At 38.6% G+C, this 15,343-nt stretch overlaps 1 protein-coding gene across 1 annotated transcript in view; it reads right to left on the bottom strand.

Moving 5' to 3' along the window:
* Positions 1-5,970: 5,970 nt before the first annotated feature.
* LOC124255335 (serine/threonine-protein kinase PAK 4-like) overlaps positions 5,971-15,343 on the bottom strand; it is a 28,244-nt gene continuing 18,871 nt past the window's right edge. Inside the window, 7 exon segments of the mRNA XM_046689231.1 lie at positions 5,971-6,612; positions 7,847-7,981; positions 9,168-9,293; positions 9,558-9,684; positions 10,143-10,276; positions 12,007-12,195; positions 14,851-15,006. Coding sequence (XP_046545187.1) covers positions 6,451-6,612; positions 7,847-7,981; positions 9,168-9,293; positions 9,558-9,684; positions 10,143-10,276; positions 12,007-12,195; positions 14,851-15,006 — 1,029 coding nt within the window. The 3' untranslated portion in view covers positions 5,971-6,450.

Below are 15,343 nucleotides of genomic sequence, written 5' to 3'. Positions count from 1 at the left end.
CTTTCACTGTCTAGTCCATCTACCTACCTAGAGGGTTTCTATATCAAGATTTATTTAAAACGTTTTGACTATCTGTCACACGACCTAAGCATGGCACAATTGAAACTACATACTAAGGGCTGGTAAGCACCATGCCAACACTACCAATGTGAGTAGTTTTCTTGATATGTAAATGTTAAGATATAAAATCAGAATGAAGTTCTGTAACCTTTACTTTTTGATTCTAACAGCCATTATATTTCCTCGAAAGATATGTACATAATTGATGATGTTGAAAACTAAACCACTTTGCATGTCATTAAAATCAGATTATTGTTCCAGCACCTCAAAAGAAAGATCTGAGCGCATTCCATCACAGGTCATGTCACAACAATCAATCCTGGCTTTGTTGAGTAGATTGGTAAAAGAGACAGTCAGAACCAGTTCTATAATCATAAAATCTGGAAAAGGTTAACACAAGGTATTCCGAACAACAGCTACGGCCTATAGGGCTGATTCTGTGAAAATTATTATCGATCCATAACTTCAAAGGCATACACAATAAAATAGAAGCAATTTTCTATTTCTGTGGGGTGTACTGACACAGTTTTGTTCATCCATTAGACATGGGTCGTTCTGACATGATCAGTAACTGGATGTCCTCAGATCTTTGGGGAGTGGTACCATGATTTAATTTTAATGAGACTAAAACATTTATTGACATCGTGGAGATAAATGATGACACTTTTCTAAACAATAGCTTCCATGAACGAAGCAGTGATGCACACTTACCAAACTGAGGCAACTGATGGGTGACAAGTGAACCAATGAGAAGCAGCCCTTCCTTCAGGCTGTTGCATGGGTGAAATAATGGTTTACCTTATGCAGGCGAGTGCAGTAGAAGTTAACATCACAATGGCAATATCACAGCCATATAGCGACTGTATAGTATAAGCAGTACATGCCATATGAAGATAATAACAGGAGCATGAATTACTGCTTTGCATGGTATTTCAGTCAGTGTGTCAGCTTCATGTTGATCGAGACCCAAACCGACAAAGACTGCACATGTTTACCACTTGGTGTAATCCAGGTAATACCAAGTATTGTTTTGTGATTATGGGAATCAAACCCTGAATTGTCACAGAGGTTTACCACTTCGATGGGCACCATGAGCCAGACAACCAAGTGCATCTGAGTACAATCTGCAAATCCTGCCATGCCTAAGAGATGCAACTCTGCTTTAACTGCTGGTGTGCATTCAAGCACTTGTATGAACGAGATGGCAATGTACAATGTGATTAAGACACAAATCATGACTTCCCTTTACTAATAACTGATGATCTGAGAAACCCAAACCTGCGGTTACCATGGTTACTATTGTCATTAATGATCATTAAAAACACACTATTCTACAGCTGTACAAAACTAGTTTACAAAATGGTCAGGTTAGAAATAGCACATTTGTCCAGTAAAAATATATATGTATACTTATAGAACTGCTATTCATTCCATGTTAAGGATACCGGTATGGTTATATATACTATCTACAGCATTATATCAGACAGATGAGGCAAAAAATGCAATAACAGTATAACGTGGTATACAGTTCTATAGCACATACACAGAACATTGTTCTACAGTGATTACACACAATGTGAATGTTACCTGGGTACAGAGAAGCTACACAATGCTTCCAGTTATTGTAATGCTTTGTGAAGGTTCAAAGAAACAAAACCACGACCACACCTGGCTCTCTGTAATAGCTGCAGATGATTAATTTGTATTATACTAATCAAAAATAAATGGACAGAACAGACACATTGTCAAATGTTTAAGGGTCTGTATACATAACATTCCTCCATCACATGTGAATACATATTGAGTGAGCTTAGTTTTACGCCACTTTTAGCAATATTCCAGCAATATCACGGCGGGGACTACTGGCTCTCACATATTGTACCCATGTGGGGAATCAAACTCGGGTCTTCGGCGTAACGAGCGGATGCTTTAACCACTAGGCTATCCACCGCCCCCCACCACACTTGAATACATATTGAGGCTGATGTGTGGTGTAAAAGTAACATATATCCAATTAGTAAGATAATGAAATGAGTTGGTGAATAACTAAGAGAACTCTCAAACTCGTGTTTGTATTTTTGTTGTTTAACACCACACCTAGCAATATTCTGGCTATGTGTACAGCAGATCATACAAGGCTAAGGCACATGTGCACAAATCAAGCTTAACACTGCCATTGCCATGATGTAAACCAGTCACTGATTGGTCGGACAGCTTGCTGAAATTAGGTCAATTTGTGACAACACTGTTCCACGAAAAGTCACCTATGTTTATATGAAACTAGTCTACATGTCATTTGGGATGAAAGTTCTTTTCACAAAATTGCTAGATATTCAGAGGAAACAAGTCCCTCAACATCTTATTGGCAGCCTGTATTCACTGATGATGGAGAATGTTGTGTATACTGTTGTGTTGACGATAGAACAGGTAAGGCAACACAATCCAGGTAAAAACAGCATTACTGACACCAATGGAAGAATTCAATTCAGATAGGGCTATCTTTGGTAACAGCCATCGGCTTTTCTTTATTTGGAGTGTCACTTCATTCATTATACCAGTTTTCAACATTAAGAAAGCAGACATGGTGTATACTGCTCCATAATACAATGTATCCATTACCTATTAGCTTCCATATAGTACAAAGAGTATACAAATGTCCTAAATCCATCTGAAAGATAAATGCAATTCTCTTCTTAGAGGTCGACATACTCCCATCTAACAACAGGACAAGCACATAATTGGTAGAACCTATGATATCTTTAAATATTTTCAAATAACCTAGCATTTAGTTCCAATTATTCTATCATTCAATATTGATACAGAAAGATTATATCTTACAACAGAATGTAGTACAGGAATGTCTTGGAAATATATCTACGATGTATTCAGTTTCTACAGAAACAATATTTTTATCACACCACCAAAGATTGTACTTTTAGACCTGAAAACACAATACAAATAATACACATAATATTCAATTTAACCTCATGGAACTCAATTCACATATAAGATACATTTTATGTTTGTGATGTTAAGAAAATAACTTTGGTTAACACTGTGGTAGGTATAAGTCTGGGCTACAGGAGTATTTTGATCAACAAAGATTACAGCATAAAATGATAATATCAAGAAATAAATTCAGGAAATTCTATATACACTTAAATTTTCACAGACATGAACAGAGTAGGAGTAAATATAATGCAATATACCACAATCACCTGATGACGAATTTCGATCAAATCCCAAGACAGTGCTTCTGTAAAATGAATTTTGTTTAAGCATGCACACAAGACATGAGTCTAAACGGTGAAGCGAGGGAACATTTCCTTGGAACTGATGGAATGATTAGGTGCAGAATGTCTGTACTAACACAGCAGAGGTCACTGGCTACAATTCACATTTCAAGACAGAACTAGCAAGAGTGAGGGAGTGAGTATAGTTTTACGCTGCACTCAGCAATATTCCAGCTACATGGCTGCAGTCTGTAAATAATCGAGTCTGGACAAGGCAATCCAGGGATCAACAGCATGAGCATCGATCGATGCAACTGGGATACAATAACATGTGTCAACCTAGTCGGCAAGCCTGACCACCCGATCCCGTTAGTCGCCTCTTATGACAAACATCGGTTACTGAAGATCAATTCTAACCCGGACCGTCACGGGTTGCACTATCAAGAAACTTTCACACACTTATTTGTACATGCAACGCTAAGTATACTGGTCATCTACTATCAGGTGAGGCTGGTAAGATTGGTTTTAGCACTGTCATATTTCGTTGACCCCAACCTCATCGAAAATATCAATTTTCTACAGCTCTCCCCAAAACAAATGTCACATCTTTTCATAAACCCCTTCCCAAAAATTAAATGGTCAGTCCCTAAATAATGTTCAAATATATATAAAAAATATTTGAAAAAATATATGTTAACTTTTTCCCCCCAACCCAATCAGTTACCATAAATGTTGGCACCTTCCTCATTCTTTCACACTCATGTCTCCTCCAGAATCTCAACATCCCCCTATTATTTTATAAATAATGGGTCCCTAAATTGGTCATGTCTATCAAAATATTCATTGAAATCTGGACTGGTTTGCATAAGGTTGTGCAGGATGTTGTCAAATAACACTGCTGTATAAAACCAAGGCAACATCAAGGAACATGATTTGGTTTGTTGAGTTCATGCCATACTTGCATACTGGGCTGTGATTGTCGTACTGCTCTCACCTTTCTCATCCTATAACAACTGCAAATAGGTCAGGGTTTCAATACACCTGCCACAGTATATATACCACAAGAATTTACTCACTTTATTCTTATTATTAAGTGAAGAAGGTGGTATTCTATTTTACTGAATAATATTGACCCCGGGCCAATTCCAAAACACCATCTGAGGGCTACAACTGTAAGGGTTAACATACCATGGTTGAAACGGCCTTGTTTATTACTGGTGAGGGTGTGGTCCCAGATAGTGATTAACCCTACAGCAGTTGTATCTCTAAACATGGAAATATAGTTTACATTGCGACTGCAATATTACAGCCATATTGCAACTAGGACATTTGGTAATCCTCTTTAAGAGTCAGTGACAAAAATGTCCATGATCAAAAAGGGATAAATTATTATATATAACAAGTTTTATGGATAACAACTTCTTTATTTTCATTGAGTCACGTTTACGATACAGCTTCTTGTACCGCTGTCAAGCAAGAGTGCTTGCTTGACAACGCACAAGAAGCTGTATCGAATCCTCACTGAAAAATAAAGAAGTTGTTATCCATAAAACTTGTTATATATTGTAAGTCTCAACTTCTAAAATGCCACTCAAACAAGGATAAATTATTATTGTCAATTCACATTAATAATGTTACTGATGCATTAGGTATTTGTACAAAACTTGCATGTACACAAATCATGGTCTTTTCTTGGGCGGATTGCAGTGTAAATACGAAGGTGAAGATTACTTGGATGGAATAGTGCAGCAGGTTACGAATACCAACAAATCTGATGAATACAAAACAATTATTATCTTACTCTACTTTCATAGCAAGGTATTTAAAGGCACACTCTGTGACACCACTCTGTAGTCCACAGTACTTTGTTGCATATTCCATACCTCGGTTGGGTGTAGAAATGTAGAAAATGTGAAACATTAAATTGAGGTATAATGATAATGTATTAATTCCATAACCTGATGTGTTTATGTGTACATATAACTGAGCCTACGTTATTGCGATCGAGGCAATAGAAATTAATCAACTGAGCACATGGTGATGTAATTAAGTAGATAACAATATACGATACACATCCCTTTTCCTGCATTACTTGCCTTATCTCATGTACCATTGTTGAATAACCTGGACTCCTGTCAGTCTTCCAGCAATTTAGTTACCCAATCAGGATTCAATATATGGTTTACAAAATGATCCTTGACTTTCATGCCTAAAGTGTAACACAGCACGTACTATTTCTTGGCATTAGTATACATTGTAAAACATGTTTATCACTTCACAGGGACTGTTAGAGTACAAATGTAAAACACTGTTCTCGGTCTGTGAGAGTACAAATGGAAAACACTGTTCTCGGTCTGTGAGAGTACAAATGGAAAACACTGTACTCGGTCTGTGAGAGTACAAATGTAAAACACTGTTCTCGGCCTGTGAGAGTACAAATGGAAAACACTGTACTCAGTCTGAGAGAGTACAAATGGAAAACACTGTTCTCGGTCTGTGAGAGTACAAATGTAAAACACTGTACTCGGTCTGTGAGAGTACAAATGTTAAACACTGTACAAGTACTGTAGGAGTCAACCAAGTCGTTATACGTGGACATATATCAACCCCTGCTTTGCTCCCTCATCACAGACTGTCAGCCCCTTGGGTTCTATCATCTAAACCTTCTGGTCTTGACTTCATAATCTTGATGACAAATGAAAACGATAACATGGAATCAACATTTGCAGTTCTCTAAAACACATCCAAATAATACTTTCAGTCCATAATGAGCAATGTTTTGTTCATGCCCATATTTGTTGAACCTAAATGAATCTGAACCTTGTTCTGTACTGTCCTGTAATATAGCTGTCTTCAACATATCTTCTTCCAATATACCTTGCAAGCTTACACAATACATGTCAAACACAGCCCAAAGCTTCAGGTCCTCAGCATGCTGATATTTGTTAGAAACACACAACCCATACAATCCACTTACTAAGATAGTGTTACACCATAAGTCTGTAAGCTGGCATATATGGATGTATTTACAGAAGGGGGGTATTCTGGAAGCTGCTATGTCAAAGCCTAAACTCACAACAGGGTTAGGCACAACCTGCCAGGAACACAGGATTAAGATATCTGGTGGATGATGCAAGGAGCTTTAATCACAGGAACTTCAGCACGGGCTGTTCCTTAAACTCCTCATCAAGGGCATCAGACAGGATGGAGGGCCGGCCTCACGCAAGAAGGGATGTTGCATCAGCTCGGCTGCGGTGGCTCGCTGGGTCGGGTCACGCACCAACATCTTGTCCAGGAAGCCTTGAAGTCTTGGAGAAACCTGACAACATGATTGAAACATTAGCTGACTGATTGCTGTTTAATGCCACAAATTTCTGTTTTCGTCATGGTGGCCTGTGAGTAATAATTACGCTTGGACAAGAAGCAAGAGTGTGAAAGTATGCTGTTTTACTTGCTTTTAGTTTTAGCAACAGTCCTGCAATACCGCAGCGAGAACACCAGATATGGCTTCACATGGTGTAACCACATGGGAATCAAACGCAGGCCTTATTCATGACAAACAAACACTGTAGCCACTAGTGAGTGAGTGAGTTTAGTTTTACGCCGCTTTTAGCAATATTCCAGCAATATCACGGCAGTGTACACCAGAAATCGGCTTCACACCTTGTACCCATGTGGAATTGAACCCGAGTCTTCGGTGTGATGAGCGAACGCTTTAACTACTAGGCTACCCCACTGCCCCCTGTAACCACTAAGCTACTGCTCCCATGGACCAGGGAAACCTGTGAATAAAAGCCTGAGCCCCCTATCCATGTTATCAGGAGGGACAGAATATACAATCAGAGAAGTCAGAGCTTGACTACCCAGTTCCTATTTCAGTTGGTTCTTGTGATACACATGGGGTAATGAATACAAATCTTATCTGACCTCACAGGTTCAGAAATGATATTTCACAAGACATGCAAGGACATCAGTTTGAACATTGTTTTGATGGTGGCTGTATGTGGCTATCAAGAAAAGCTACATGTAATAATGGTAATTGGTTACCTGAAAGTAAGGATATATGTAATATGAATAAAAAGCACAGTTTTCCATTTAGAATTATTTTCTTCAGCAACACAAGAGTTTTTACTATACATACAGATATCTTATCAGAATAAAACATCAGAAAAATGAAAGCGTATGTGAGTCTGGGTTAAAGCTGCTTTTAGGAATATTCCAGCAATATCACGGCAACATTACAGCAGGTGACACCCGACACAGGCTAAACACATTGTACCCATGTGAGCAATCAAACTCAGATCTTCAACGTGACAAGCGAACATTTTAACAACGAGGCTACCCCAATAATAATGAAGAAGGACGGATCTTAAATAATAACTGCTGTTGGTAAGAAGTTAAAAATAATCAACAACAGCACAGCTTCTTTGTAGACAACTTGCCAAGGGAAGTAACTGTGTAACTACATATCGAAATGCTCAGACCAGTCTTTCAGAGTTTCCTTAATCAGGACATTGTAAGGAAGAAGAAAATATGCCAGTGTGTTGTCTCACCTTGTGTGTGTTCTTCAGTTTCGGTGGAGGCATGTCTCTGATGCGCCTCATGGCCTGTAGTGGGGGTTCATTGAAGAAAGGTGGTTCTCCATCTATCATCTCAATAACCATGATGCCCATGGACCAGATGTCCACCTAGACAATCACATAACACATCAGTGAGTGAGTGAGTGAACAGCGAATCAAATCAATGTTTACTGGATTCTGGCATTCTAAGGGAAGCAACTCACAGTAAATTTACAAACCTGGGCTACATGCGCTTAGTACAAAATAGGATTCAGTAATTGAAGACAGGTCATGCCATGCTTATCATATGGACTTTGATGAGAAAGGACATTTCCCTTTTCCTACAGTAAGGAAATAATAAAATAAGGTCCTTACGAAACGGTTTTGTCCCTAGTCATGCTCTTCATTTGGATTTTAACAAGAAGACAAAGTCATCAATATCCCCCTCAATGGCAAAATACTCTTCATGATTATGTCTACGAGTTATGATTATGTCAAATATTTAGGTGTGTATATAGAAAAGTGGAAGGAGAGTATTGAAAGGTTTTTAAAGTTCTGCTCCAGAAAGCAGCACTATAACCAATTTCAGGCTAAGTCAAACTTGTTGCCATGGAAATGCCAAAAATATTTTATTCAGAATTACAAAACTACCAAAAGGCACCAGTACACCACCAGACCAATCTATGTGCCAAGTTTGGTGAAGAAATAGTGAACAGTTTTAGAGTACAGCTCCGGAAAAGACCACTACTACAATTTCAGTCTAAGTCGAACTTGTTGCCATGGAAACACCAAAAATATTTTATTCAGAATTCCAAAACTACCAAAAGGCACCAGTACACCACCAGATGTATCTATGTGCCAAGACAAATGAGCACGGAAAAAGAGTTCTACCGGATTTCAGTCAAAGTCGAACTTGTTGCCATGGAAACGTCCATTTAATACCCCCAGTACACCACGCCATGTATGCTTTGGGGGGTTTTAGAGTATAAAACTGCAGAAATTTCTCTTAATCTCAGGCAAGTAGATACATATTTCAATCTAAAAGCAATCAATGTAGGCAATTTCAAATTCAGCTGGTAGTCCTTCATGGAGGTCAGATGAAATGAAATGTGATGCACAAAGAATATTTAACACAATACTATTTAACAGTACCAGAAGTTGGTATGGAATACCTGCTGCACACTACTTAATACTAAAGACACACAAATTTTCTATCCTAGTTATTTCATAATGCCATCTATGTGGCAAATGGCTGTTTTTATCAGATCAAACAGATGCACGTCAATACACACGTCAAGTCCACAATATGCCTTACCTCTGGGCCATATGGAAGGCGGGATATTACTTCTGGCGCCATCCAGTATGGGGTTCCTACCAGTGACTTCCTCTTCTGAAGCTCCATAGTAACTTGAGCACAGAAACCAAAGTCTGACAGTTTCACCTGAAATTTGAGGCAAATTGTGAGGCTTAGACATATTTCACTTTTATCCCATTGTGCTGTTTATTGATTTTGAAAGCAACCAGCATGGATGGATAGATGGATGGACATCCTGCATCACATGGATAGCAAAAGATTTATTGTGTGCGATTTAGTTAATCAATAATTGATTATTATTTTCAAATTGCATGACCAACGAACAATGTTACACTCAATGCAGACATGATTAATAATGCTGTTGCTCAGATTTTACCAATCACAACTGACCTTTCCATCATGTGACAGCAGTATGGAGTCTGACTTGATGTCCCGATGGATGACTCCGTGAGAGTGAAGGAAGGCCAGGGCTTTCAGACAGGCCCGACACACTGTTGCTATCTGCACCTCGTCCATCCTGGAAACACAAGCAGATTACACATCCTGGTACAGCAATATTAACGGGGTGATGATGCTTTAATCAGTTATATATGTGCAGGGAATGTAGGCAATTCAAAATAATCATGAATAAAGTACAGCTAATTGGGTTTATCTGAGGGTCTGACTGATTATTTTTCTCCATATTTGTGCAACAAGTAGGGGACATAACTCTGCACTGACTGAGGTTATGTCTGAGGCCCTTGTCATTACATTCATGTGCATAAGGCATATCAGCAGCCTATTTGTCCTGTGGATACCATATCTACTGAGATTTAGTTCTCAGGCAAGAAGTACTCTGAAACACTTAAGATCATTTTAAAATCCTTCTCAACATTCAGTAAATCAGTATGCTGACAGTTTTGACAACTCGAAAGTACAAATATGAACATGACTATGACTATGTACCCAAGGAATACAAGATGCCTCTGTGCTTACCTGCTGTGTGTGACAATATCTGTGAGTGCACCTCCTTCCATGAACTCCATGACGACCCACAGCTCATCTAGCACTAAGTAACTGTTGTACATATCTACAATGTTGGGGTGATGGTAGTCTCGCATTACAACCACCTGCAGCACAACCAGTGTCATGGTAACCATCTTGTACACATTTCTCACGCACGCACAAAATTCAATATTTTAACACAAGTTCAGGGGACTATTGGAAACTTATTTCAATAGTACTCTGTGTTTGTAGTCCTGCCTGAATGGGGCAAAGATGTCTGCTATGGTTATATTTTCTGTGAGTTATATCCAGTCCCAATTTCTGCCAAAACAGAAATTTAATAAATGGTTCAGAATAAGAAAACCCACACGCTAGTAGCAGAGATGCCAACCCTATTTTGAGTCTAAGTGTAATACTGGAGGTCAAAAAAGTGTAATTTGGACCTAAAAAGTGTAATACTTAAAACACTTACTTAGTGAAAGGTGATAACTTTATAAAAATTACTTTTAAAAAGGTTTATTGACATGAATAGGAAAGATTCTAGACAGAAATACACGTGACTAATCATTATGAAGTTCCATACATCGAAAATTGTTGGTCAGGTGACACAAAATACTTTAACTCCTTACAAATTAATTGGAATGAGCGCAATGCTAAGAGTAAGCGATTCCTATCGGTGTAAGGCCATTTCTGAAGCCCTGCACTAGTGCATTACAAAAACATTTCCTGTGAAATTTTATCCCCTTCATTGATTTTCGCAAAACGAGTAGAAAGGCGTAATTTTTTCGCAGATTAAGTGTAATGGCGTAATTTAATGGTTAAAATCGTAATAATACGTCCAAAGAGTAAGGGTTGGCATCTCTGTATTAGTTAATAGGGACTACCATCTTTGGATTTTCACTAGTCCAGAATACAATTAAGCAGTCCTAGCTAGCAGAATTGCTGGAATTTCCAGGGCTGTACATATGACTAGAGCAACTCATATCAATGAAATTATGTTAAATTTCCATTTCTGTATCACCAGTTGTTCGATCAACATTCTAGAAGTTGATGAGTCAATAACATCAAACCATCACTCTATGCAATACACAAAACGCTGTTATCCATAAAGTCATATCCTTCGTTATTCAGAACATGGGGTATCAAAGCAGTGTGAAACTGAGCATGAAAGTCTAGTGGTCCTAATCATGATGTTGAAAGTTTGGGGATTACATATTCACAGATTCATAAACCCCAGCATGGGTAGACCCAAGTGATCATTTTCAACTTGTCCACTAACACTAACTTCAAGCATCTTTTAACCATATATTTAAGATGTCATTAACTTTCGCCTTAATCTCAGAATGTATTTCTTTTAAAACAAGAATCCTTCTTTGATGGGCATTTTAAAAGTTGAGTTGATGAAGCATAATGACAATTATTGTGGATATACAACTCCTTTTATTCTGTGGAGGCGATGTTTCGACATAGGTTCTAATGTCGTTGTAATCACTTGCTTGATAACGACATTAGAACCTATGTTGAAACGTCGCCTCCACAGAATAAAAGAAGTTGTATATCCATAATAATTGTCATTATTCTTCAACAAGAATCCTGTTTACCAACATCAAAGACATAAGTTGTTTCAAGGTATCACCTGTTAATTACTAAAAAGAACAATTTTAAACCCTTTGGCTTTCATGATAATCATATTAAATGTCAGTTACTGCTTAGACAAAGAAAAAACCAGAATTGGACTTGCAAGTAACCAAAGCTTTTTCCAGTGCATTGAAAAGGTGACAATATGGCCTGTTCTGGAGGTGCACATAGCTGTCCCAATCAGGCAAATTTAGACAAGGCTACATTAATTACACACCTCATTAAACAGCAGCTCTCTTCTCTGTTGTTTTCTCAGATCCATCTTTTTAACAGCAACCTGCTGGGCTCGGGATCGGTCGTTGGCGATGCACACAATACCTGTTGAACCTTCTCCAATCTTGACAAACTCTGACAAGAACTCACGAGGATCACCGGGCGAAACCACCATTTGCAGTGCATTTCGGAACTACAAATAGTAATGTCAGAAATATGCATCTATCTCTAAGCTATTGACCTAATGTGAAAACGTCTCAAACCATTCAAGGAGATAAATGATTTTGATGATTCTTAGTACTGCCTAAACCATACTCATTGGTGTTAATGAGTGAGTGAGTGTGTGAGTGAGTGTATGAGTGAGTGTGTGAGTGAGTGTATGAGCGACTGTGTGAGTGTATGAGCAAGTGTGTGAGTGTATGAGCGAGTGTGTGAGTGAGTGTGTGAGCGAGTGAATGTATGAGTGAGTCTGTGAGTGTATGAGCGAGTGTGTGGGTGAGTGTATGAGAGTGTATGAGCGAATGTGAGTGAGTGTATGAGCGAGTGTGTGAGCATGTGAGTGAGTGTATGAGCGAGTGTGTGAGTATGAGTGTGTGTGTGAGTGTGTGTGAGTGTGTGAGCAAGTGTGTGACCCAGTGTGTGAGTGAGTGAATGTGAGAGTGAGTGTTTGAGTGAGTCTGTGAGTGTATGAGCGAGTGTGTGGGTGAGTGTATGAGAGAGTGTATGAGCGAATGAGTGAGTGAATGAGTGTGTGAGCGAGTGTGTGAGTGTGTGACCCAGTGTGTGAGTGAGTGAATGTGAGAGTGAGTGTATGAGTGAGTCTGTGAGTGTATGAGCGAGTGTGTGGGTGAGTGTATGAGAGAGTGTATGAGCAAATGTGAGTGAGTGGGTGAGTGAGTGTATGAGCGAGTGTGTGAGTGAGTGTATGAGCAAGTGTGTGAGTGAGTGTGTGTGAGTGAGTGAATGTGAGAGTGAGTGTATGAGTGAGTCTGTGAGTGTATGAGCGAGTGTGTGGGTGAGTGTATGAGAGAGTGTATGAGCGAATGTGAGTGAGTGAGTGGGTGAGTGAGTGTATGAGCGAGTGTGTGAGTGAGTGTATGAGTGAGTGTGTGAGTGTGTGACCCAGTGTGTGAGTGAATGAATGTGAGAGTGAGTGTATGAGTGAGTCTGTGAGTGTATGAGCGAGTGTGTGGGTGAGTGTATGAGAGAGTGTATGAGCGAATGTGAGTGAGCGAGTGTGTGAGCGTGTGAGTGAGTGTATGAGCGAGTGTGTGAGTGAGTGTATGAGTGGGTATGGTTTTATGCAATATTCCAGCAACACCAGAAGCAGAGACACCCAATTTGGGCTTAACACACTGTAGCAATGTGAGGAATCAAACCCTGAGCAAACACTTTAACCACTTGGCTACACAACCGCGACTGATTTCAATACCTTTAGAGGAAATACACAGAAACACACAGGAATGAAAGTGAATTATAATTTAAAATCACAGAATCATTACTAAAGCCATATAGACATAAATATGATTATGGAAAACATAGAAAGAATGGCTTATTTTTGATAATCATTCATTCCTACATAAAAAAAATTGATCGTGTCAAATATTCCAATTTATTTTGTCCCACTGAGATATTACTGATGAAGCCAAGACAAAATAGTGTTTAAAGGGTTTTTTCCCAGAGAAGTCAAAATAAAAACCAACACTGATTACCATGGTTAGAGATTTTTGGCACCTGTATATCATAAACACTGCAGCTTGCAATTTCATTTTTCGACGTATGTGTTCAGTCAAAAGACATTTCAGCGTGCATGTATAGGTTCACTGTGTTTGTCTTCCTATGGCCCAGGTATTTCAATATTTGTTCAAAACCATTTTCTTAATCGCTATCAAACAATCAAACATGACAAATGAAAGAATTCATATAACAATGTGTTCCATATGAAATAAATAACATGTAAACCAAAATATATCATGATATATACAATGCATAACTGAATTCTGATGCATTCCACTAGATTCCTGCCTGATTGGTTGGACGTCAGTCTAGTTAAAAAACTTCAGATTCTTTATAGTTTTAAGAAAAGAATAGAAGAATGGGAACATAAAATGAAAGACAAAACCAAATACAGGTAAAGGAGTGCAATACACACAATAAAAATGTTATTTTTTACACCACAGATTTCAAAACAGGTGATAAAACAAGACAATGAACACCATACTGACAAGATTATTGTGACACTGAGTCGGGTGTGATTTATGCACAGACAGCAGACTGAACATGCACACTTACAACATTACACATGCAATGTAATGCCAGTTAGGTGTCAGAAGCAGAGAGCAGCCAGACACACTACTCAGTTATTCTGTGAACACGTGATGTTACAGCCTTCAGCTCTGGAGCTCAAGTGAAATTTTCCAAAATTTTGTTTTAATTGGTCAATTTTAAATCATTATGACATCAGGTCTAAAATTTGGATTCATACATATTTTAGATATTAATCTTTTTCAAAATAATTTTGTTTAAATAGATTTTGTTTTCAAAAAAAATTGTAGTGACATCGACAAAATGTACATCAAAATTCAATAAAAGTATGAAAATGATCTTGGTTTTTACATCAAATACAAATTTGCTGCCAGTCAAAGATAATTGCTGCAGGAATGAAATAGTATGAATGAAAAAAAACGGTAAGTGAGATTCTGTAGAGCATCCTTTTAACATGTAGAGAGTGCTATGAAAATTATCTGCCAAACTATTAACATACAAATGGTACATTGTTGTGCAACATACTCATGGTATAAATCTCATATCCACACAGTGAGGAGATAACAAGTGGTGATGGGCAAACCTGTTCATGTGAGAGTCGCTGCTGCTCTGGGCTGGGTCCTGGCTGCTTGCTGTGGGGCGGGGACTTGCCGCCTGGGGGTGAGGGCTTCTGATTGGGCGAGTGAGGGGGGCGGTGTATGTGCTGGCTGTTGTTTGGCTTATTAGGGGACTGGTCACCCTTGAGAGAGAAAAGAGGGTGGCTAGTCTAGCAGCGTTACATGCACAAACACATGCAGGAATGTGACGAGCATACAACCAACAAACTGTTAAAAGGCTGCAATGATTCACTTGTTCAAGAAACACCACCATGTGACATACTGATACAGTAAAATACCGACGGACCTCACGTCATTTCAGACTAGATGTACACAACTTTACTGGATTTGGGGAGAAAACTAGTCCTCCTAGATTTCCACTAATCTCAAGACTAGCAGACTAAGCCCATGTCAACAAATTAATTACCACAATGAAAAACATTGTTAGAATATTGCTTAGGGTAGTTGCTCATTTCTGAA

The sequence above is a fragment of the Haliotis rubra genome, unplaced genomic scaffold, assembly GCF_003918875.1.
Source record: "Haliotis rubra isolate DU_JTF1 unplaced genomic scaffold, ASM391887v1 Scf6, whole genome shotgun sequence".
Lineage (NCBI taxonomy): Eukaryota > Metazoa > Mollusca > Gastropoda > Lepetellida > Haliotidae > Haliotis > Haliotis rubra.
This window is presented reverse-complemented; position numbering and strand designations above follow the sequence as displayed.